Raw genomic sequence first — 22955 nt, forward strand, 5'->3', positions numbered from 1 at the left:
TAGGACCATCGGCAAGTTTATAGACACGAACGCGCACGCACGCACTCATCACACCACTCGCGCGCGCCTGTCGCTGAGCCCAGCCAGCGCAACAAGCTAACTCCGATGTCTTCAGACCAACCGACGATGATCCGTTTCCCAGCGACCGCCTTGTCAGAGGCCCGCATTTCCCCGCTGTGTCCGTGAGTCGTGAGCATGCCATCGACCCGGTCTTCCTCTTCCAGCTCGATAGACACCCTTGTAGCACCAGGATGTATTTTAACCGGAGATCGAAGAAAATCCACAGCGAGGGAGGTAAGCACGAATAGTGGGGTGACGATGTGCCCTCCACCGAACGCCCATCCGATCTGTCAGTGACATGACGTGTGTCGCGATATATTTATTACAGTTGTGTGGCACAATATGCTAACCTCACGCGTTCACACTGCGTAGTGCATGTTTCAAATAACGGTTATGTTTGGACTGCCTTGCTGAGCCAGGACTGCGGCACGGGGGCGGTGCAGCCTTGCGTCGCTCATCGCGCCATCATGTGCGCACACATAACCTTGTTATTATGGCATGGACAGTATAGGTACAAAGTAGTTAATTCACCAGTGTAGACTTACTCCGACCAATGTATTGGATAGGTGTTGCAGGTGCAGTGGAAAACGAGGTGCGATGTGTTATGCGCGCTCCCGTGTTTTAAGGGTGCAATGCTAATCCCCATTACATTGTGTTATGATCAAAGGCTAAACAATGAAGGGGGAAAGAGACAACCAAGCAGACAGACCATATGAGCTTTCTAAAGTGCGACACATAACACCATCTCTAGGCTATGTCTTAAACACCACGTGATTCTTTAAAGAGCTCTATTCTAAGCCCATCTCAGGATGTCCATCCGTTTTCAGGACAGCGAGGACAGGCGCCTGGTCACTGAAACTGTTTAACCGAGGTGAATTTAAGCCTTCACTGCATCCAACAATTAGGCTACTGCTACATGTAACACTTTGCTTTCCGGTTATTATCATATACAGGACTAGCTAGCTTCCTATCTGGATGCGTACGGTGCCAGTCCTAAAAGTTATCCCATGTGTTGACGTCATGCACATGTGCAAGCGGTTTGTGCAGCACATCCCTCCCACTGCCCAAGTAACTTTTTAAAAGCTAAACTACAATTGGACATTCGCACTTCCAACGCATGTGAACATGTGAATTAATGATGCATGTGGTTTTTAAGTCTACAATGACAGTCATAAATTAAACAAAGCCTACTTATTCAGTGCAGGCCTGCTTTGAAGGCGATGACCAGACGGCATTGATTAGGCTCTGTGTTGAGTGTAATACATTGGGCTTTTACTGTCTTTGGATATGCTACATGTATGTGCTTTTCCCTGTAGCTTTTTCCTTTCCCAACACTACGTACAGACCGAGATGCAACTTGTTTTTTTCCACGGATGGCGGGAATAATAAACTATTTTGTTTATTGGCGGAGTGGGTTTAAAGAAATGTTATTGGATGAATCAATGCTGCGGAGGTAGTTGGAAGAGGTCGGTTTTGGACGGATCACAGCTGACTGGGGCGATTTTGCATCAATCCACAGGAGGGGTTAGTTTTAATGTTTTAATGTAAGCCGGGTGCACGTGTTCAACGGTGCGCTTGGGTCAGCGGTTCCATGAGGAGTGACTGGCAATGCACTGTGGGGCCGTTTTACCTATGTGAATACCGCTAACCCTCCAGCAGTTTCCAGAAATAGAAAGTGGGGCATATTGTCGGGATTTAGCCTACAGAACAAGGCGAGTATCCTCGCGGTAGCTAACGATCCCAATTAGACAGAATGACAACAGCGAAACACCATTACGACGCATGTGTAGGCTTAATAGAACACTCGTGGTCAAGGTTGCCGATGACAGGCCACGGTAAATAGACATTTAATAGGCTATTCTGTGAGGGGCCGTGTAGGTCTTAAGCACATTATATCGCACAACTACAAGTGAATTACTCATGCATAGGCTACATACTGAGTAAACCTTGCACTCCCACGAGGGGCCGTGTAGTAAACCTACATACAAACTCAAATGTGAAGTTATACATACTCCTGGTATGTAGCGCTTACACATATATGATAAACACTCGCTTATACTGTTTCTTACCTCCGAAAAGACGTGCACATATTGTTGAAGAGTTATAGCCAACATTCACAACTGAATCTGTTGAACAACGAAAATACAAAAAGTTGATACATATGATTATATTGTATGTTTTCAAATGTGTAAGTGTACGTTTTTCTGTGATATATGTATGTGTGCTCCTACATGTTGATGTGTGGGATTTTCACTACTGATGGTCATACAGGTATTTGGAGAATCATAGTTTCATACGTTCGTTTTTAGACTTGGGTTTGGCTCTAGATTAGAGAAATTTAACTATGTTATAAGGGCAGGAAATGGCAAAAGATGGGACCTTTCTGTTTCAGGACTGCAGAACTCTCAATCCCCATCTTAGATTCAAACTAACAACCCTCTTGGGACTGTTACAATGTCCCCCTGGGAATCCATATACTAGTCTTTTACTTTACTTTACTTTACTATTAAATCAGATTCAATGTAATTGCAGCCCTTTGACATTAAATATCATAGGGCTTGACTTTTGCTCATGGATGTCAACACGAGGTCTTCCTCTGACAGTCAGTGCCCTGCTTCACTCACTCTGCCCGTACACATCACAGCTTCTCTTTAGCTTTTATTCTGTAATCCCTCCTGCTTATTTATCCTAATCACCCGTGCTGCCACACACCCCTGTGTGAGTGACGTCTGTCATCCCAATCTGTCACACACACACACACACACACACACACACACACACACATACATACACACACACACACACACACACACACACAAAGAACACTGACATACACACTCAAACAGGAGGTGACAGCAGATAAGGGGAAACCGTTAGACAGACAGAATGCAAATTTACAGGTTTTATCATTTACAAGCTTGAACTGTGAACCTGGTGAAACCACATCATTGATAATGGATATTCAATCAGACATTGCTTGAATCTTTTCATTGTCTCATCCTCCCAATACCTCAGTGTAATCTTCCAACCCAATGTAGGGATTGAAGAAAGGGAGAGTATAATGTGCCTGCTATCTGCTTGGACGGTACAGCAAACTGAATAGCTTCAGTGTTGTAGATTGGATTGGGTTTCGTATGCGTGAACACAGACTAAAGTGAAGGGTGTTTTTGTTTTTGTGCAAGCCTGGGTGACAATGATGATCTTGCAATGCTGGATCTGCTTGGTAAAGATAATGCCTGGTTGTCATGGTTGCCACTTCTTAAAGGATACTATTTAGGAGGTAACGAGCTGCAGCAAAGCGGCCCCTAAAGTACATACTCAGCTAGCCATTGGGGGGCGCTATTGTACACGCTTTATCTCAACCTGACCCTAAATCTCTAATATGCTGTAGATGTACCAAAACCGGTAATCGAACACTTACATTCACTGTCAATGGTGTAATTTCCACTCATTCGTTTAGCAACACACATACTCGCACTAACAAAAAACTCGATTGTAGCTTCCTCACATGTGTGTGTGTGTGTGTTGGATGGTTGTGCGACTGACTTCCTGTCTCATGTGTGTTGTTCTCTCCTGTGGTGGCCTCTCTCCGGCTCCCCCAGAGCAGTTAGTGTTGACCCCCATTAGGCAGGACTCTACAGACCTCCAGGACCCAGAGCTGGGTGCCGGAGTCACCATGCGCTCCCGTCTCGCAGACAGGTTTGACAAAAGTGAGTGACCTACGCTCAGGCTGGCGCCCCCTACTGCTTGGGAGGCATGGGTGCATGCAGCCAATTTAGAAGGCAGGAGAAGCAGTAGTCCCCAGTCCTGATCCGGGAGAGCTACAGGCTCCACCTGATCAACAGCTCTGATTAGTCATTGCTCTGATTGGTCATTGATCAGTGGAGAGGGAGGAGTTGGACTCGGTGCTGGACTGTAGCAAAAGCCGGCACACCCTGTAGTTTACCATGACCTGGGCTGACGACCACTGGAATAGTCTGCTTCTGTGCACAGTCACTGCATGTGCTTGTCCTGCTTACACTACCTAGACAGCCTACTTGAAAAGGGCAGGTCTACATCCATACTACATGCATTACCTCACCATGTAAGTGTATATTGATCGGAGTCATTATTTAAAAAATATATTTATGCTTGTTAAGCACACTTAAAGACAGTCATACTTGCAGACATTAATGCTTTCCGGTAGACACACTCGTCAACAGACACATCTGGTTTGTACAAATACATGTACAATTTAGAACACACGTATTGCACATGCATATGCACATGACATGCCTTTTAGCATGCGCATAGATGCATGCATGTGTGAGTTGTCTGGTGTGTTTTAAAGGGGCCAAGTAAGAGATCAGCAGCTGCATGTCTGGGACGTTGCATGATGTGGGTCTGCATTTCTGCATCAGGTGTGTGGCGGTCAACTTCAGAGACCACATATGTTCAGGTGTGTCGGTCTGTGCCGTCGGGGACATCATTTCCGTTCCCGCGTGTTCGCGATCTCACTTGCAGGATTAGAGGTGTGTGATTATCAGCAGGTGAAGTTGCAGAGCAGACACAGAGGGGATTATCATCCCTGCTCACTCTGCCTCTAAGAGGCTTTCATCCTTTACTCCCCAACACCATAGCCATAGCAACTGGACCTACTGGCCTGCCTAGAAACAAATGGACCTGCAAGTGGACCTTCAGCAGGGACGTGTCATGCCGGTCGCCATTGGGTCCAGCCCAGCCACGGGGGGCAGCCCAGCCACGGGGGGCAGCCCAGCCACGGGGGGCAGCCCAGCCACGGGGGGCAGGGGTGCTAAAGTCAGGCGGCGCTCTGTAGGTAAAGCTTTCCTGACCTCGTGAGACGGCCTGCCGAATCACACGTGTGAAGAAGAGACCGATGTAATTCGAAGAGGGCACCACAAGTATTGTGGTGTTAAGAACAACAACAACAAAAAGTTTATGAAATAAGTTTTCCTTGGCTGAAAGCAGATTTGTTTAGCTGTATTAAATCTAACTTGAGGTGGTTGGTTGTTATTGTGCATTTATATCTTGTGAACCTGTGTGACTTTGTGGTGACAGAAGAGCGTCTGTCTTCTGAGTTTGAACGTCAGTATCGGTGTGACAGTGCGTTCTGAGTTGTCACTGTTGGACTAAATGTTTTGACATCACAAGCACAACGATTCAGGGCATTTAGAACATAATAGTAGCGGTCAGGCTAATTGGGACTGTACAATGGTCGCTGAGGGAGAAACAGTGATAGTGGTTGACATTTAAGTCATGTGCTGAGTGAAGGCATGGATGTCGAACAGATGCAGGGTGTCTGGTGAAATCGACTCTGCCTTGCTGGAGAATAGAAATGAATTATGCAGCCTACCTCTATGTATTATTCAGGAGGTTCAGCCTGGTTTTTAGCAGTGAAATGTTGGCATTTAGCCAGACTAGGTTTGGGTTCAGCCCAGAGCAGACACTGTGCTGAAACCTTTGATATGTGACCGGCTGAGTACTGTGGTCTAGTCTTCCATTAACAGCATTGGCTGCCTGCATTCCAGCCCAGGTGATAAATGTATGGGAGTAAAGGCAAGGTTATCAGCAAGGGATGAGTTTAACTAGGGCACATGTAGATAGCAACCATGGGTACAATCAAAATACATTGTCAGCTCTTGTTTCACCTGCTCAGGTGACTACAGCTTGTCAGTCGTGGCTTTCAGGAAGTCAGGGCATGTGGGTCTGACCTACCCAAGTAGGTTAGCAGGCAGGCTCCACTGTTCTCGCGTGACAGAGCCTAGAGGTCAGCTGGCAAGCTGACTCAACAGACAAGCATCGGTAGCGGGTTACCGAGGTTCCTGTGCGCCATCATGGATGAGTCACAGACGCATTGATCTTCTCTGGGATAAATCAGAGCTGTAATGGGTTGCTGAGAGGGCCAGTATGGATCTGTTTAGAATGAAAGGTAGATTGAAGAGGTGGAAAGTACAGTGAGAGTGGACCTGGATCATTAGGGCAGAGAAAATAGGTTAAAAGGAGACAGTAGAAACCATTTTTGGCAAAGAATGGAAAAAGTGAGCAAGGGTCAGTGTCTCCCACCTGTTTGGGAAGTGAATATAAAGACACGTAGAAGAAGATTTAGAAAAAAACAAAAAGTGTCGCCAAGACTGTGTCCGTCTCGTTTTCACACTTCACTTAAACCATGCCGGCCTTCAAACAGATTTTGCTCTCTGCACATGTGGTTGGGCCCATGTTAAAACTATTATGCTTTATATATAGTTTCATTTTGAGTTTTTTTAGTTTCATTTTTGTCCTCAACAAGTAATGTGCCTTATCTCACACACTTGCATCTCCACAGGACTGTGACACACTGAGTTGCTGTGATGTGTTAGCCTGTTAGGAACAGAGGTATTAGCTAGGATAGGAGATAATGAGATGCTCATTTTCTGGATATCAGTTGGCTTGGCAGAACTTTGACACTCAATGCCTTGTGCAATTTACCCTGCAAGTCAGATTTGCCCTACATGTGAGTACTGAGACTTGAGATATGTGCTTGACTGGATAGTGGTGTTGGTAGGTCTTTTCCTGTTCTTGCATGCCGGATGTGTTTTAAGATAGTTGGGAAGGTGATCTCAGTGTTCTTTGGATGAACATGTCCCTATTTCCGAGACTTGCGTTAGAATATTGATGAAATCACCTGAGCTTCAATGACCAGCTTGGCTTTTGGCTGAGTCATTTATACTTACTCTCTTCTGTAAGATAGTACTAAGGAAACAATGTTTGTTCTAAAAGTGTTATAATGATCAAAGGTCTCGCTTCTTGGCTAAGTGCTCACTGATTGCTTAAGGGAAATTATGACGCTATTCCCCATTAGTATAGTTACAATGGGGCTTCTACAGAAACAGGATCCGACATATCATTGCCAGCTTAGCTCTCTTATTTTTTACTGAATTATTGATGCAATAATTGTATTAATTTGCTACCCAACATCAATCAAAGAGTCAATAAGTGCGTTTACATGACCATGAGAAACCTGATTACTAGCAATTGTCGGTTTATGCCAATAATACGATTACTCCGTACACATGTGTACTTAGTAATACGATTAGGCTACTCAATAAACGCGTCTACATGTTTCTTATTAATCGTTGTATCCACGGACAAAACTTGTACTGCAACAAAGTGTCGCCGTGTCTTTCGGTATTGGCCCTACTGCTGTATGTTTTATCAGAGAATGCTCTGGTTTTATTCAATCAACACATTGAATCCTAGCTACTCGGCGTATAGCTTCTATAGGCTACTTGTTACTAAGTAACAACTTTGTTGCACGAGCTGCTAGAACCACAAAAAAACGTTAAACACTAGTTATTTTGATTTTCGTTTGAGGATAGCTTATTGTAAGATGTTATTGTAAAAATGATGTTACTTTAGGTAGCTGTAGCCTATTTAATGCAGAATCAAATGACAACAATGTTACTTTTAATAGTACTGTAACGGAAAGCTGACGACGTCGTAATCTTATGATTCAGGCATGTACGCTCAGTACTGTACTGTAGCTACGCTAGCTCTAGCTTACTAGATAAAGATGTTCACATGATCAATTTTATTATCGCATTAGCTATCATTATCGGGTTATGATCGGCGTATAGTGTGCATGTAAACGCACTCAATGATTGACCGCAAATAATACTGCCTGCTTGAAGTAGCGAAACTTAAATCCTATGACCTGCTTGGTTGACATGATTTAGCATATTAAGTTACGTATCTACTTATTCCTAACGTGGAATAAGCGTGTGGATGAAGTAAAATAATCTTGATTGATGACGCCTATTTGTTATTCGACCCTTTTACGTCCTACCCACTGCAGACAGAGCAGCAAGACAGGTACTGTCCCTTTAAATGCAAAGCGTGTTCCTCTCAAAGCAGGGAACACCGTAGGGTTCCACTGGAGAGACTGGCCGTTGTCTAACCAGGCATCACCCAATTTACGTCGTTTAGAAAAATGGAGCGCCAAAAAGGTTTTTCAAATCTACCCAAAACAACCAGATGACACTTTTGCGGAGGGCTTTTGGTCACATTCATTCTCCAAGTCGGGCGCTTCCCTGACAGCAAGACAGAGGTAGGAGGAAACAAGGAACGGCGTGCTTCATCTGTCCTCGCCCTGGCACCTTGCCTTGAGCCAGCGGGCGGTAAATTGTTCAGTCACGACCAGACTGACTATGTATCTTTCGTAGCCCGCTCCTCCATTGTGTAATTTTGCCTGTGTAAGAATGCTCCCCAATGTATCCGCGATTCGGTAACTAGCGTAAAAGGCTTCCGCCGTTCAGTTGCTATAGATGGGAGCAGCTGGAGGGAAACGACAAAAGATAGTCCTTGGAGGGAGGCACAGCAACTGAGCCAACGTGGGATTTCTGTGACAGGGATGAATGTAGAATTAACCATACAGGTGCAATGCAGGTCACGATATACCCCTGTGTCAGAATACACAAGTTTCTGCTCAAAGAAAGGAGGCAAACACACGTTGTTTGTGTCGCTATTGTGCATCCATCAGCAGATTCTAAACAACAGGGGGTCCCGTGGGCGTGCGCCCGTAGAGTGCAGATGACATGGGGGCTGTTCAGAATAGTAAACGTCATTGACATCGACCACCAGCTTACATCAGCATACAGTAACCTCTATAGTTGGTGCCTCCACTTTTGAACTGTAAACCACGTCTCTTATGTCTCTCCCTGTCTCCCACGCACACTTACCCTAGCCTCGCCTCTTTCCCATCAATCGAACGGTGCAGGACCCTCTTGTTCGTCTACCGGCTACCGCAAGGCAGACGATGAGATGTCCGGAACTACTTCGCAGGCGGATCCCATAGATGCCACAGCACGGATGGTCATGCTCAACCGGCCACAGACCACCAAATTCTGTGACAACCATGTCAGGTAAGCTTCCACCCTTTCATATCACACCCGTGACCATGTATTTTGGTGGCACACAGTTGACTATTCATAAAAATTGTCTTGAAAAATTGACTATTCTTAAGTACCTCAAAAGTGCTTAACATGGCCATTTAATCAATTGCAGAGTAAGTTCATGAATTCTTAAACTTACTATAACACTGCATAACTGGAGCTGAAATGCTTGCTGTAACTTAAAAGGCATGCATGGTTAAGACATCGACAGCTGTGCCTTAGAAAACTGTCAACAGTTTGCAAACGTATACCCAGCTGTTGGATAAATATGGTCCTGCAAATTTGAGAGAAAAAAGAATGCGTTTAGAAAAGTACAATATTTACATATCCTACAGGCCACTTGTCTTAAACAAGGTTTATTAACAAGTAATGTCAACTCTGTCGCGCCAATCCCATTGACCAAGATGTAATGACTCAATTAGTTGTTTACTGACGCAATTATGTTGTATTGTATAAGTTATTGTTGATCTTTGTAGTGTGAAACCGTGTTTGGTGAAAGAGCTCTGTTTGGTCTAGTGGCAGCATGCTCTGTATGACTGGGTGAATGTTCTGGGGTCGTATGGCTATCTCTCAGGCAGGGTCATTGGCAAGGCCAAAAGGACTCGAAAGCTGTGGGGAATGTCTAATCAAGGGTTTCACAGCTGCCATCTGTATTTGATAAGTACGACTCGCTGCTTTTATGAAAGTTATGAAGCAGAGGATTAACAGTGCTCGTTTATTCAGACGATTCACCGTCCGTCAGGCTATTTTGGCCCTTAATAATTCCTGTGTGGGCTTACATCGTTTCTGACTGGCGCCAGTGGAATCATCTAGAAGTGCATGTTGGAGGGGGAAGCGTTCTGTCTGTCTGTCATCATACATTGATCTGCCATTACTGTCAGGAGATTCAATTTTGTTTGAAAGGTGCCTATTTGAATCCAGTTAACCAGATTAAGGCGGGTCTATTCTTGCTTCCTCTGATTGGCTCACATGTGCCCACGCAGGCTTCTCATTGGAGATCCAGGGTCCGGTGCCCTTTGACGTCCCTGTGTTCCCCCATGTCTTCAGTTTATGTTTCAGAGGTTCAGTAGTTCCATTGATTTTCTCTGAGATGAAAGGTCTAGCTTTCATCTCCACTCATTCTCCTCGCATCTCTTCCTCTCCTCCTCTCACCCACATCTCTTCTCCTCCCCTTCTCCATATTTTATTCACAGCCCAGAGACTCTCGTGTCCCTGTGCATTAGTTCAGATGCTTCCCAGTCAGTTAGGTGCTCCTTCTGAAACCCAACAACAAAAAGTTTCAGGTAGAGATTTCTCTGAAGGGCGCATGTCTCTCAAATGAGAGCAACCTTATACCACTCCTAATCCTGCTGGCGTAACAACACGACATTGCCATCCCAAACGTGACCTTTTTATTTTAGATTCTACATTTCTGTAACAAAATGTTACGCGCTATAAAAGCAACCAACTCTATGACGTTTCTAGCATGCAGTATTCGCTAATGCAACATTGAGCAGAGTTTGGGTGTGTTTGTCCTGGGTGGGAAATATGTGGGTGTGTACATAAGAAAACGTGTTGTTTGTTAGATTTTTTGGTGATTATATTAAAGCAGGTTTGTCTGGTAGATTGTGTGTGTGTGAGAGAGAGAGAGGGAGGGAGAGAGAGAGTGGGAGACAGAGAGAGAGACAGAGAGAGAGAGAGACAGAGAGAGAGACAGACAGAAAGATTGATCAGCAGCTGTTGCTGTGCTTGGTGCTTGATGTCTTGATCTCAGACCAGGGGTGTGTGTTTGTGCAGGTGTGTGACTGCGGGATTGTGTCCAATGAAAACCATGTGATGCAGAGATATGTGAACACAAGAACACACACATTCTTGTACTAGTTTCCCCAGAGGGACAGTAAAAGAGTAGGTAGATGCAGATACCTGAAGGAAAAAGGTTATTTTAGGATATTTAAAAGCTCTTACCGTAGCTGCTGGCTAAATTAAGGCCAGTCACTGTTGTCTGATCAATACAGTTGATTTAGTGACAAGCTGAGCATCACAAGGCCTTAGACATGACTATTTTAAAGAGTTTGTTCTTTATTCACAGCCTTGCTTCGGTCCATTAGTGGGTATTTATGTGTGAAGCCTCTCATAGATTAATTTGTTTTGCTGCCTGGCAACCCTTTAGTATGTCTAATTGCTTTTCAAGTACATCAATAATTCTGACCCACATGAAGATTTTTCCTAGCTTGCTTACAAGCCTGTTTAGGATTTATAAATAATATTTAGCTAACACAAACCCCCATAGATTGGCGTTGTCCTGATCCTTATTTCTACAGATTAGGGGATTTCAAGTCTATTCTGATAATGAACCTCTTAGCTCTGTTTTTCTTCTTCTTTAGTACCACTAAGTACGGGGTGCTCACCTTCCTGCCCCGATTCCTGTATGAGCAGATCCGTCGCGCTGCCAACGCCTTCTTCCTGTTCATCGCCCTGATGCAGGTAAACCCAATCACATGCTGTCCACCTCAGCTAGGGTCAATCCCATTGGTCGAAAAGCGGTTGTCCCCAACCCTCAGCAAAGGTTGAAAACAAACGATTAGTCCCAATTGAGTGTCCCCGACAACACAGTGTCCCCGACAACACGGTTCCCAAATATGGCTCTAATTCTGTCCCTCAGCAAATTCCGGACGTGTCACCGACGGGTCGCTACACCACCCTGGTGCCTCTTATCTTCATCCTCACGGTGGCTGGGATCAAGGAGATCATCGAGGACTACGTGAGTCAGGCAGCGCCCCCTACCAGGAGGAACTCTGGGGGGGAATTGCACATTTTCTTCAATAGATGTGAGATGACTAGACCTAACGTGTCTGTGTCTTTGCAGAAAAGACATAAGGCAGACAACACTGTGAACAACAAGAAGACCACAGGTTGTGTGTGTGTGTGTGTGTGTGTGTGTGTTTTTACGAGCGTATCCGCTTGCATGTTTTGTTTGCCCTACCACCTGTGATGAGTGAGTAGCCTCTGTTTTCCATCCAGGCTACAGTGAACCGTTTAGACAATATTAATGCTGTATGAGCCATGCTATAGGCTGACGGCTGTGTCCCTATCTCTCAGTTCTCCGGAGCGGAGCGTGGCAGACCGTCATATGGAAACAGGTAACCTGACCCTCTCTCTCTCTCTCTCTCTCTCTCATCTCTCTCTCTCTCTCTCTCTCTCTCTCTCTCTCTCTCTCTCTCTCCTCTCTCTCTCTCTCTCTCTCTCTCTCTCTCTCTCTCTCTCTCTCTCTCTCTCTCTCTCTCTCTCTCTCTCTCTCTCTCTCTCTCTCTCTCTCAGCACCCTGTCACAGCACCCTGTCACAGCAGGGCTTGTCAAGGCTGTATGGCTCATTCTCTGTTGAACCACCAAGGTGTTCCCTCCTGTCTGTCCTCATCCTCTGTGCAGTTTGAATTTCCTGTGCGTATGCTGCTTTGACCTTGCTCTGATGGAGCAAAGCAGCAGTCAGAACAACATGAACAGTACAGCTACTCACTGCTCTCTGCCCCTCTCTCTCCTTCTCTCTCTCTCTCTCTCTCTCCCATCCCTCTCCCTTCACCATTACCTACCCTCTCCCTCCCTCTCTCTTTTCCTCAATCCATTTCTCTCTCCCTCTCTCCCTTCACCATTACCTACCCCCTCTCTCTCTTTCTCTCTCTCTCTCTTCTCCTTCGTTTTTCCTTAATTTCTTTCCCATCTGAATCTGCTTCCCTCTCTCCTCTGGCCTCTCCCTCCCTCACCCCCTCTTTCATTCTCTCCTCACGCTATCGCAATGCTGCACACTGCCCACTAGGTGGCAGTAGGAGACATAGTGAAGGTGACCAATGGGCAGCACCTTCCGGCTGACATGGTCATAGTGTCCTCCAGGTCAGCCTCCACTCTGTGTGTTTTGTTTGTGTTTGTTGGTGTGTGTCTCTCCGTGCTCATTCTACACCCCCATCCCCTGCTGTGAGCACTTAAGCACTCCCCCTTTTATTGATTTAAAAAAACCTGAAAGGGTTTTCTGTTGGTACTTTTAACAGTTAAATGGAGGAGTGTACAAGTGTTTACTTCATGGATGTTGGAGTTTTGACTCTTTGCTAACCCCCATCCCTCTTAGTTATCTGTTATTCATGTGGAGCCGCAATGAAAGGTGATAGAAACCACGCTATTTTGAGATCCATCTACGCCATTGGCTGGAAGGCTGGTTGACTTGAAGAGAAAGTCACACTAAAACTATTTGCATTAATCACAGATGAGGCCCGCCCCCAAAATCCTGCTCCTTATTGAATGGATGATGTTAACTAAACCTGAAGACAACACATTTCCCCAAGTTCAAAATGAACCGTTTGTCTGGGTATTTTGGCATGGTTCCAGGATGGAGTTTAACAAAGGGTCAATTGTCTTCATTAGTGTGTGTGTTCATTAGTGTGTGTGTTCATTAGTGTTGATCTTGGTTTGTAGTCTTCCATCTGTGCTGATTGGGTTAGAGGTGTGTGTTATGGATGGAATCACCATCCTAGCTGTGGGTGATTGACATTGTTCTTGTGCCTTTTGTGTGGTGTGTCAAAACGTTCCATTATTTTCATCACCTTGTTGTACGGCGCATGACTGATGTAATGTTACCTGAACGCTGCCCTCTTCTCCCTCCCCAGTGAGCCCCAGGCCATGTGCTACACAGAGACCTCCAACCTGGACGGAGAGACCAACCTGAAGATCCGACAGGTAGGACAGAGAAGAGCAACCGAAGGGAAAGCTTGTGTGTGTGGCCCCTCCTTGGGTAGAAAGCGAGTGGGGAGACTGTGTGTGTGTGTGTGTGTGTGTGTGTGTGTAACAGCAGTGTGTTCCTCACAGGGTCTCTCGCTCACGGCTAGCCTGCAGTCCCTGGAGGAGCTGATGAGTCTGTCTGGTCGTCTGGAGTGTGAGGGGCCCAACAGACACTTGTACGACTTCACAGGGACGCTACGCCTGGAGAACCACATGTGAGACACACCAGCACATACACACTCACACAAGCACATACACACTCTCACACAAGCACAGAAACACACTCCCACACAAGCACAGAAACAGTCTCACTGGCACACAAGCTGAGGCTTGCTGAGACAAGCTCTCACGTGGCTCCAACCGGGTGAACCAACCGCCCTCTCTCCCCCAGCGCGGTTCCCCTCGGTCCAGACCAAGTGTTGCTTCGTGGCGCCCAGCTCAGGAACACGCAGTGGGTGGTGGGAATCATAGTCTACACAGGGCATGACTCCAAGCTGATGCAGGTAAAGACTAGACCACAGTGGGACACTCGCCACACTTAACCTGGGAGTTTAGAACTCCGCACCAAATCATACATGTCCTTTTTTGCACTTTTATGTCATGTCAACGTACATAACCTCAGCCCATCCCCCATGCCTCTCTAGAACTCGACCAAGGCACCTCTGAAACGCTCCAATGTGGAGAGAGTGACAAACATGCAGATCCTGGTGCTGTTTTGCATCCTCCTGGTGATGGCGCTAGTGAGCTCAATAGGTGCTGCCATCTGGAACAAGCAACACACCGAGGAGGCCTGCTGGTACCTGTCTCGTAAAGGTGAGAACACTCTTCTCTTACCCACACACACGCTCATGCTGTACATGCACAAACAGATATAGAACACACAACACCCACTATTCTTGTTTAATATATTTGTGTGTGTGTGTGTCTGTCTTCAGGTGACATCTCCACTAACTTCATGTACAACCTGTTGACGTTTATCATCCTCTACAACAACCTGATCCCCATCAGTCTGCTAGTCACTCTGGAGGTGGTCAAGTTCACACAAGCCCTCTTCATCAACTGGGTATGCGTGTGTGTGTGTGGGTGTGTGTGGGTGTGAATACAGCAGAGTGCAGTGTGTAACAGCTATCCCCTTCTTGGTGTTCCGTTAGGATGAGGAGATGTACTACTCAGAGACAGACACCCCCGCCGTGGCTCGGACGTCCAATCTGAACGAAGAACTGGGCCAGGTCAAGACACAACTCCAGCCACTTCTGTTATGCAAATGAGGATTTAAAGCTAATAGACCCCTGATGTCTCTCTCTCTCTCTCTCTCTCTCTCTCTCTCTCTCTCTCTCTCTCTCTCTCTCTCTCTCTCTCTCTCTCTCTCTCTCTCTCTCTCTCTCTCTCTCTCTCTCTCTCAATTTCCAGGTGAAGTATCTGTTTTCTGACAAGACAGGGACTCTCACCTGTAACATCATGCACTTCAAGAAGTGTACCATAGCTGGAATCACATACGGGTACAGTATTCTCTCATGTCTGGGTTTGCTGTGTGCAGTATATCTTTTCGATTTTTCTGTTTACGGATCCGATGATTAAAATCAATCAGATAAATCTTTGCCACTGCAGGCATTTCCCTGATCTGGACTGTGATCGCTCCATGGAAGACTTCAGGTCCGCGACCTTCTCTCATGCTCACACAATCTTTCAATCAGCAGCGTACTTCAAATGTCAAAATACTTCATCACGTGTCACCCACCACTACTAACATGACCTCCGTGTCTCTCTCTCCATTTCTTTCTATTTCTCTCTGTCCTCTCTCTCCATTTCTTTCTATTTCTCTCTGTCCTCTCTCTCCATTTCTTTCCTTTTCTCTGTCCTCTCTCGCTCTCCATTTCTTTCTATTTCTCTCTGTCCTCTCTCTCCATTTCTTTCCTTTTCTCTGTCCTCTCTCGCTCTCCATTTCTTTCTATTTCTCTCTGTGTCTCTCTCTCTCCTTCCCTCCCTCCAGTCACCTCCCGCCCAGCAGCAAAGACTCCACAGAGTTTGATGACCCCACACTCGTCCAGAACATAGAGAATCACGTAGGTGTTCCCCAGCTCTTCTCAGACAGACAGAAGAACATATGGAACCCAGACCGCACCTCCTAGCGGTTCCTCTGTTCTTAGTTCTTTTCAAATCAATAGAAACCATGTTCCAGAGACATGTTCCAGGTGTTGGTATGCAGGCTGTGATTGATGCTCATCTCCCGGCCTGTTGGTCCTCCTCCCTCCAGCCCACGTCCGCTCAGATCTGTGAGTTCCTCACCATGATGGCAGTGTGTCATACTGTGGTCCCGGAGAGAGACGCAGACCAGCTCATCTACCAGGCCTCCTCGCCAGGTCAGACGGCCAATCACATCTCTGACGAGACACCAAACCGACCAATGACAACTCTGCGCTGACGGGGGGGACTAATCCAAGTCGGTCACTGTAACTGATTGCCTCTGACGTGCGTGTGTGTGTTTTCGTCTCAGACGAGGGGGCATTGGTGAAAGGAGCCAAAGGACTTGGCTTTGTCTTCACTGCAAGGACCCCACACTCTGTCATCATTAATGCTGTAAGTGCTGTGTTTTGATTATTAGAAAGAATTATATCACTTTATGTATGGGATATGTGATTTAATGCCTGTATGTCCTTGTTTATAAAAACATATCTTGTTCTCAGTTTAACTAGTGCACTTGTGTTCTAGAGAGGAAAGGATATGACTTTTGAGCTTCTGAATGTGCTGGAGTTTTCAAGGTAAGGTCCCACACACACACACACACACACACACTGTACTCTGCAAACTCGCCATCTGTATAAGATACAATACGATACGGTTGTGAGAGTTCTAACAATACCAAACCAGTGAGGATGTTTTACTTCTGCAGCAACCGTAAACGCATGTCCGTGGTGGTCAGAACCGCCAGTGGGAAACTGCGTCTGTACTGCAAGGGAGCGGTGAGTTTCATCCTTTAGTGACCTCTCAGTAATCACTTTAGACCAAGTGTTAGTTAACTGGCTCACTGGTTGACTGGCTCATGTTGATGATGAAACGGCGCAGGCTGATGATGTCACGCTTCTGTGTTTCAGGATAATGTGATCTTCGAGCGCCTGACAGAGGCGTCCCAGTACAAGGAGGTGACCATCGCTCACTTGGAGCAGTTTGCCACCGAGGGTAAGGATGGAGCAGAACGCCCTGCCGCTTTCCGCCTCCACCTGGCTTCTCTCACATCCAGATGTTGACAGTTATCTGCTTCATTCACACCTGTCCTGTTATTTCATCATGCTGGTGCCGTGCATGTTGTTGTCTCGTGAGATCCATGGCTCTGTCGCATCGCGCAGCTCAACATGGCTGTGACCTGCTGTGTTACCACTGCGGAATACTAAGGTTTTAACATTTAAACTGTCAGATATTCAAACGTTATCCCTGCCCTCCTCTCAGGTCTCAGAACTCTGTGCTTCGCCTATGTGGATCTGGAGGAGGGGGCGTACCAGGACTGGCTGAAGGAGTACACCCGCATCAGCACCGTGCTCAAAGACCGCGCCCAGAAACAAGAGGAGTGCTACGAACTACTGGAGAAGGTAGCTACCAGCCGTGTTGGCTACTGGCTCATTACTCACCTGTTAGTCCCCTTCACATCTCTCATGGCGACCAAGGCAGAGCTTCCCCAGCCTCTGTAGGATGGTGGTCATCAGTCATTTTGACTTTGTCAGGAGACAAATTTTTACTTTCACTCTTTACATTTTTTACACATATCTGTACTTTCTACTTCTGGCATGTTCCAGCCAGGCTCGTTACTTTAGTTCTAATCTGTACTTGGGCATGATCTCTCTCTTCTATCCTTTCACTGTGTGTGGAAAAAACTTTTGAATATTTTTTTAAAGAAATTCAACCAAACTTTCGAAAGGTTGAAAAAATATTTTCAGAACTTTTTTCCCCACACACGATACCAAAACGTTTCCCGTTTTTTGGCAACCATTCTTTTTTTAAATAATCTTTTCAACCTTTCAAAACTTTTTATGATTCGAAGAGATGTTCAAAATGGTCAATTCACATTTGCAGCGCATTCCTGGCGAGTGCGCTGCGTGTATTTTTGTATTCATGTTTTAATATAATGTGAGGTCCAACAGGTGGTAATGGCTACTTTTTACTTAGCATATGTCAGAGCCCATACTTAATGATTTAACTGTCTCTGTGGAGTAGGGGATCTCTCACTGAGTTGCTCCTCCCAAGGTTTCTTCCAATTTTTTCTCCTCTAGTGAGTTTTTCTGTGAGGTTTTTCCTTGTCTTCCTTGAGGGTTTAGGTTGGTTGAGGGGCAGTTCTATGGGAGTATGTGAAGCCCTCTGTGACATGCCTGCGTGTAAAAAGGGCTATACAAATACATTTTGATTTGATTTAACAAGAATGAAAAAGTGTAGTCAGCACTACAACTTTTACCAGAGTCTTTTTAAACATGAGTATCTGTACTTCTACTTTAGTGAAGGATGTGTGTATACGCGGACATGTGGGCCATCTCTGGTAATAATGGACACAGCATTTAACGTCTGCTGGATTTCTCTTCGTCCACTTATATACAGGGAGTCAGGTGGCTGAGCGGTTAGGGAATCGGGCTAGTAATCAGAAGGTTGTTGGTTTGATTCCCGGCCTTTCAAAATGACGTTGTGTCCTTGGGCAAGGCACTTCACCCGACTTGCCTCGGGGGAATGTCCCTGTACTTACTGTAAGTCGCTCTGGATAAGAGCGTCTGCTAAATGACTAAATGTAATGTTATAAGGTTGCTGTAGATGTTAGAAGCCAGAAGGGGGCAGTGTGTCCCCATTGCTTGCTGCCACCCACAACACCTCAACCACAGAGGGAAAAAAAGTCAGAAAATGTCAATATGCTGAGAGTCAAACAGTAATCCATTGGAAACGCTTCTGTAGCCTTAGCATGTTGAATTTGGAACTTGTTCCTCTCTCGCCCACCGCTTCAGTATACAGACGTTTCTAGATGTTTCTTCACCACGGCAAATGTTCGCATTACACTTTTGCTCTTGGCTTAATTAGCTTCTCTTTTTTTTTTACCCAAGGGAGACAGCTCAGCAAAAGGTTGAAGCGAATACGTGAGGGAGGTAGAGAGAGAGAGAGAGACAGAGAGAGGGAGAACAGAGAGCAGAGAAGTGAGGGATCGGGCAGGGGGAGAGGTAGACTGGAAGACCACAGAGCTAATTACCTGCACTAGTCTGCCAAGAGACCTATAAACGTGGAGCAAACAACACATCAGTGTTACCTGCTGGGAGTGTGTGTGTGTGTGTATTTGTAAATACTGAACAAATTATAGTCGGGGGGGGCTGGGGGGGGACATTAACAGCCAGTTCTGAAGCTGCTGCTTGGCCCAAAGACAGAGTGTCAGAAGAACAGCCCTGCTCTCTCATGGCTGAGACTGGCACACTGCCACATCTAGAACTCTGCTCACATCCACATTCCTGTCATGTAGCCTATGGTGTCTTCTGGACGCAGTGCCACACACACACACTCGGGTATAGTGGTTTCCTAGACACAGTTAAGACATGCGCAAATCTGTCGTCCTACATTTTAAATGACTTACGATGTTTCATGTTGTACATAACATGTCTCTCTGTGTGTGTGTGTGTGTGTGTGTGTCAGAACCTGCTGTTGTTGGGAGCCACTGCCATAGAGGACCGTCTCCAGGCGGGGGTTCCAGAGACCATCGCTACTCTGATGAGGGCCGACATCAAGATCTGGGTGCTCACAGGGGACAAGCAGGAGACGGCCATCAACATTGGTGAGGGAAGGAGATGGAGATAAGGAGGGAGAGGGGTGAGGCAGAGAGGTAAAGAATGGAGGAGAGGGGGAGGATGGGTGGAGGAACGGGGAATACAATAAACCAAAATAAGAAACCATTTTAAGATGTTGTTTACCATTCAGTATGGCAGTATGACCTGTTCAGTATGACAGTATGACCTGTTCAGTATGGCAGTATGACCTGTTTAGTATGACAGTATGACCTGTTCAGTATGACAGTATGACCTGTTTAGTATGACAGTATGACCTGTTCAGTATGACAGTATGACCTGTTCAGTATGACAGTATGACCTGTTTAGTATGACAGTATGACCTGTTCAGTATGGCAGTATGACCTGTTTAGTATGACAGTATGACCTGTTCAGTATGACAGTATGACCTGTTCAGTATGACAGTATGACCTGTTCAGTATGACAGTATGACCTGTTCAGTATGGCAGTATGACCTGTTCAGTATGGCAGTATGACCTGTTCAGTATGACAGTATGACCTGTTCAGTATGACAGTATGACCTGTTCAGTATGGCAGTATGACCTGTTCAGTATGACAGTATGACCTGTTCAGTATGACAGTATGACCTGTCCACATCAGCGCATGGAGTGAGAGAGTGGAGTAGAAAGTAAGCCTTGTCTCTCTGTCTCAGGTTACTCCTGTCGCCTGGTGACACATGGCATGTCCCTCATCATCGTCAACGAGGACTCACTGGACGTGAGTACGCCCTCCTTCCTCCTCTCCTTCCTCCCCTCCTCCTCTCCTTCATCCCCTCCTCTTTCCTCTAAGTTTTCTTTCTCTCACTCTTTTTCACCATGCAAGAGAGTATGTGACATTGAACGTGTGTGCTTTTGCTTGTGCGTCTTCGTGTGTGTGTGTACAGAAGGTGTGTGTGTGTGTGTGTGTGTGTGTGTGTGTGTTGAGGGTGGGGGGGGTTGTCTACAGAAGGTAACCGTGGGAACTAGGGTGTGGTGTGCAGATTTGTGGGTGTGGCTCATTGTCTGCACGCAGGTGGAGGTGATTAAGGTGTCTGGTGTCGTCCTGGAGAAGAGGATGAAAGAGAGACAGATACCGCTCTGTTGCTTTACCTCTCTCCCCCTTTCTCTGTCTGTCCCTTAAACACATACACACACACACACAGGCATACACACACACATACACACACAGGCATACACATGCAAGCATGCCTAGTGTGTTTCATCAGCCTCTTTTACAATTTTCATGAGTGTGATCTACTTTAGTGAACGGTAAACAACATGAAACAGGTTGTGTGTGTGAAACAGCCACACAGAAGGAAAGAGTTGAGCTGTTCCTAATTCTTCAGATTAGATTTGCAGTGAGGCTTACATAACTGCTAACACCGGGTATGTGTTCTGTGACTAGATAACTGTCATGTGAGAGTTGCGATCCATGCACACACACACACACACACAGTTAACTTCACTTACTCTTTGTCTGCAAGCTCTTGTGTTGTTATGAGAGACAGACAGGAGACAGATAGCAGGAGGGATTATGGCCCGTAAACCTTTTAGCGTGTCTTGAGTGTGTACATTGTGTGTGTGTGTGTACGTTTGTGTTCACAGGGAGTTTATAGAGATGTGTGCAACCCCTGTGATTGTTTAGACAGAGGAATCAAGGTCAACGTGTGCCCTTTAGAGAGTGGTGGACATATGGATAGAAGTTTTGTGAGGAGACAAAAGACTTGTATGTGTTCACTGTAGCTTGAAAAGTAGGTTATTTTTGAGTGCAGGAGTACACTAACACTAACCCATGACTGATAATTGATTGTATCTCATCACTATATTTCATGGAAAAAATCATGAAACCTAACCTTAACTTCATATGTGTTGGGTTTAATCAATCGATACAACGGTGTGTGTTCAGTGAGTGTTGGAGAGTGAGAGATCATGTCCAGAACACTGGCAAGAGCAGGGTGGTAAGGATGAAAGCAAACGTCTTGGTGGTATCTGACTGCACTGATCTAACTGATGTACTGAGAGGGGGAGAGGGAGCGAGGGAGGGAGCGGGTGGGTTTGAATGTGGAGCTCTGCTGTGACAGAAAGCAGAAGCTCCACGGTGTCGGAAATGTCACCTTTTACACCAGCGGCCTGTTGGCCCATGTCCCTCTGAGGTCTGTCCTGCCCGACCCCCCCCCCCCCCACACACACACACACACACACACACACACACACACACCTACTTCTGGTCCTTTTGTGAGACCGAGCTCATCTGTTGATCTTGCGGTTTGTAGTCTAGCGGATGTCTGCCCCCCTCCATCCCCCTCTCCTTTTCCATGTCTCCTTCATGCTACTACCTATCCAGCTGTCAGCACCTCCCCCCTCTCCCCAGACACTAGACAGCCTGTGTGTGTGTGTGTGTGTGTGTCAGAGAGAGAGAGAGAGAAAGAGAGAGAGCCAGAATGATATATTTAAGTAGCCAGGAGAGCAGGTATGTGTGTATATGTGTGCGAGTAAGACAGGGAATTTGTTAATTGTATTTTGTAAGGGAGAGAGTCAATCCGGAGGGAATGGAATTAAAAAAGACAGAGCAGAAAGACGGGGTGAGAGAGAGAGAGACATCTGAGGGTGATGAGAGAATGAGGGAGCGAGAGAGAGAGAGAGAGACATCTGGGATGAGTGAGGGCGTAATGCGATCTCCTTTTGGCGCTCCTTCTCGTCAAAACAAATCGAGCGAGCAATGCCTCCTGGGTAAACATGGCGGCCTGGGATTGTGACGCTGGGACTGGCTCCATCTGTCACCCTCCTATCAGATGCCTCACACATATATACACACACACACGCACACACACATCCGCTAAACCTCCCTCTAGCTCTCATGTATACACACACCCCCGGTAACCCTTCCTCTATTTCTCATTTACACACACACACACACACACACCGCTAGGCCTTCTTTTCTCTCGCACACTCTCTCTCACACACACACACAGTCTTTACAGTAAAGGTGGTGGCATACACCCAGATGAGTGCGATAGTCTTGGATATACATTTCATCAATCTTACCCACAACCCCCCTTAGTCCTGTCACACCGCCCGCATTACAACTCCTACACAAACATCCTCACTGTGTGTTGCCCATTAATCATTTCTCTCCCTCTCCATCCACCCATAGCTCTCTCTCTCACACGCACTCACGCTCCTCAGAAACCCAGGCAACACAAGTCGTGTGACGTTTGCGATTTATAGGTACTGTAGGTGTCCAAGTCTGAATTCTTCACACAGCAGGACACGTGTGTGTGTGTGTGTGTATACTTATCTATGCATCTGTTCTCGTGTGTGTGTCCATGCATGTCTGTGTCTGCTCCTGTCAGTGGAGGATGTGGATGTTTGTTTAGACAGATGCTCTGGCTGGGATAATTAAATGCTGTATTAAATCTCACCGGTGACAGAATCTGCACCTCAGATAT

The 22955-nt window shown here is 46.2% G+C and overlaps 1 protein-coding gene across 8 annotated transcripts in view; it reads left to right on the plus strand.

Annotated features, from left to right (window-relative positions):
• The first annotated feature begins 60 nt into the window (after positions 1-60).
• atp8a2 (ATPase phospholipid transporting 8A2) overlaps positions 61-22955 on the plus strand; it is a 42132-nt gene continuing 19237 nt past the window's right edge. For 3 of the 8 annotated variants that reach the window (XM_062479423.1, XM_062479426.1, XM_062479429.1), the window contains exons 1-25: positions 61-294; positions 3663-3770; positions 8780-8957; positions 11351-11450; positions 11629-11727; positions 11833-11878; positions 12066-12106; positions 12778-12851; positions 13619-13688; positions 13818-13945; positions 14122-14233; positions 14375-14543; positions 14666-14793; positions 14882-14959; positions 15141-15229; positions 15339-15383; positions 15721-15793; positions 15985-16090; positions 16225-16307; positions 16440-16489; positions 16621-16690; positions 16823-16907; positions 17175-17314; positions 19380-19518; positions 20181-20245. In XM_062479423.1, coding sequence (XP_062335407.1) covers positions 252-294; positions 3663-3770; positions 8780-8957; positions 11351-11450; positions 11629-11727; positions 11833-11878; positions 12066-12106; positions 12778-12851; positions 13619-13688; positions 13818-13945; positions 14122-14233; positions 14375-14543; positions 14666-14793; positions 14882-14959; positions 15141-15229; positions 15339-15383; positions 15721-15793; positions 15985-16090; positions 16225-16307; positions 16440-16489; positions 16621-16690; positions 16823-16907; positions 17175-17314; positions 19380-19518; positions 20181-20245 — 2319 coding nt within the window. In that variant the 5' untranslated portion in view covers positions 61-251. Of the gene's footprint in view, positions 295-3662; positions 3771-7624; positions 8144-8779; positions 8958-11350; positions 11451-11628; positions 11728-11832; positions 11879-12065; positions 12107-12777; positions 12852-13618; positions 13689-13817; positions 13946-14121; positions 14234-14374; positions 14544-14665; positions 14794-14881; positions 14960-15140; positions 15230-15338; positions 15384-15720; positions 15794-15984; positions 16091-16224; positions 16308-16439; positions 16490-16620; positions 16691-16822; positions 16908-17174; positions 17315-19379; positions 19519-20180; positions 20246-22955 lie in introns of those variants that run through there. The other 5 variants (XM_062479424.1, XM_062479425.1, XM_062479427.1 and 2 more) reach the window with 5 other exon arrangements.

Source organism: Osmerus eperlanus, chromosome 15 (genome assembly GCF_963692335.1).
Source record: "Osmerus eperlanus chromosome 15, fOsmEpe2.1, whole genome shotgun sequence".
NCBI lineage: Eukaryota > Metazoa > Chordata > Actinopteri > Osmeriformes > Osmeridae > Osmerus > Osmerus eperlanus.